Source organism: Poecilia latipinna, unplaced genomic scaffold (genome assembly GCF_001443285.1).
Source record: "Poecilia latipinna isolate Pla-1442-1.1 unplaced genomic scaffold, P_latipinna-1.0 Scaffold1410, whole genome shotgun sequence".
Lineage (NCBI taxonomy): Eukaryota > Metazoa > Chordata > Actinopteri > Cyprinodontiformes > Poeciliidae > Poecilia > Poecilia latipinna.
In genome coordinates this window covers 150,361-152,603 of record NW_015114026.1, presented here as the reverse complement: position 1 = coordinate 152,603, position 2,243 = coordinate 150,361, and the positions used below count along the sequence as shown (strand labels likewise).

General features: G+C 35.4%; 1 protein-coding gene across 1 annotated transcript in view; it reads right to left on the bottom strand.

The window, feature by feature from the left end:
* Window positions 1–1,645: 1,645 nt before the first annotated feature.
* Window positions 1,646–2,243, bottom strand: part of LOC106962408 (aquaporin-11-like) — a 7,655-nt gene continuing 7,057 nt past the window's right edge. Inside the window, exon 3 of the mRNA XM_015056819.1 lies at window positions 1,646–1,952. Within this exon, the coding sequence (XP_014912305.1) occupies window positions 1,846–1,952 (107 nt within the window). The 3' untranslated portion in view covers window positions 1,646–1,845. The remainder of the gene's footprint in view (window positions 1,953–2,243) is intronic.

Here is a 2,243-nt window from a genome sequence, read left to right as displayed (position 1 = left end):
TATGCAGCAATACTTTACTATAAAGATCTAAAGACCAAAACATTATTTTCATCTAAAATAAATTAACTTACCATGATTGTCTGAAACCTCAACAAAAAGTTTTAAAAATAACAGAAACACTTTGGTAGATTCAAAGCCATCATAAAATGCAACCATATTTATTAATCTATAAAATAAAATAAAAATAAAACTTTTGTGCTTAATTAATTTAAAACAAAGATAATTAAACAACATTAAATTGCTGTCAGATATATAGAAATATATCAGAGTATCAACTATCTTTAGAAAGGCAGGCAGGTGGGTAGGTAGGTACAGTACAGCAATATGTTTCTGTGGCTTTCATACATAATTTTAACTAACTTACATTTTGATTACATTTTTAGTAAATATTTGCACGCTGTAATTGGAATAAACAGAAAACTCATTGACAGAGGTTGTGCTATCATTTTACAGTGTTCGTAGATGGACTTTATTGATCCTGTAAGAGAAACTGTCACCAAGTATTAACCTGACTGCATTTAGCTGGTGTGTTCAGACATTCTTGGAAATGTTTATCAGCACTTGGTGCAGGTATAAGAGTTCACTGTACTGCATAGAAAGCATAAATGCTATTAAAAGGATATTTATGAGCCATTTGACGCATTTAAAACATGCGAGTACGCATTACGTGAAAAATAATCCCAGACATATGTAATCAAAACAAATTAAATTTTATATGAAATACAGTTTTTTCTTTTGGATTTTTAATGATAGGCATGATATTAACTTCAGTGCATCAGCCATATTGGTCTATCTTGAACAGTTATGGTATTTTTGGTCACCATTGAGTTTTTAGTTATCACTAAAAATTGCATGTTTTAAATCCAACTCTTCATCTGTTGGTTAATTTTTGCTTCTCACAAATTACGGAAATGTAGTGGTGAGAGCAAAAGTTTCTGTCTGTTCATGTTCAGATTTGTTATTCCTCCCACTGGCCTGAAAAGTCACGAAGGTAGCAAAATGTTTCTATCTACTTCTAGAGCAGGGGTTCCCAAACATTTTCTCCTGCCCCCCACCCCCCCAGTGGGTTCCAAACTATTTCTGGGCCCCCCTTATGGCTTACAAATAGCTGTCTGGTTGAACGATGTGTGTGAGCAAAGGGGGTGGGGGGTGGATTCTTAGAGACTCCCTGTTATACTCAGTCCTGGCTCCAGATGAACAAGGGGGGGAATCAATTTTTTGGGGGGCAAAATGAATCATAGCTGAACATAGACAACAACACCAGTAGCCTACAAGCTACAAGCTTAAGGTGCTGTATTGATATTAGCTAGTCATCTTTTAGCTAACTTTACCTGCATCCAACACCTTTACTCAACAGTTGGTTAGTTTGGGGGAAAAACTGTGAAAAGTTCTTTGCGTTTTGCCGCCATGATTCTAACACACCTGCGTAGCTCCGCACAGCAGCAGCAGGTCTCCTTCACAGGTGTAAACCCAGCGCGAGCATCGTAGCGCTCATGTTGCGTTTAAAGGCGGCTCGAAAAAACAGGTTACAACATGTTAACAACGGATTAAACAGTTTTAACTGCTGATAAAAGTTACAAAGGACACAGATATGGGAAGTGTGGAAGCCCCTACTGTATCAAATTAACAGAGGAATAACAGAGAGTTAGCCATTCTAAGCCGTTCATCCAGACGGCTTCCGGCGCCCCCCCTAGGGGATGCGCCCCACAGTTTGGGTACCTCTGTTCTAGAGCATAAACTTTCCAAAAGGGTTTTTGATGCTTCATCAAGCCCAATCTGGTCCACAGTCACAGAGAAAAGTCTTAATTATTCAGAATTGTTCTCCCACCTAGATAAAACAAAAATCTACTGTGTCTTCTCTTTCTGTGTAATGGAGCCGTTCATCCCAACGGTGCTCTTTCCAGAAAGAAAAGGGACGATCTTCTCGAACAGAAGGATGCAGCTCGCCATGCCTGCAGGCACACAGCAGATTACATTTTAATGCAGCCTTTGTGTTAAATATGAAACTAAAACACAAATTAAAACACTATAAAAGAGTGTGTGTGTATGTATGTATATATATATATATATATATATATATATATATATAGTACTAATATAATAGTACTATATATATATAGTATATAGTACTATATATATATATATATATATATATATATATATATATATATAGAACTAATATAATAGTATTATATATATATAGTATATAGTACTATATATATATATATATATATATATATATA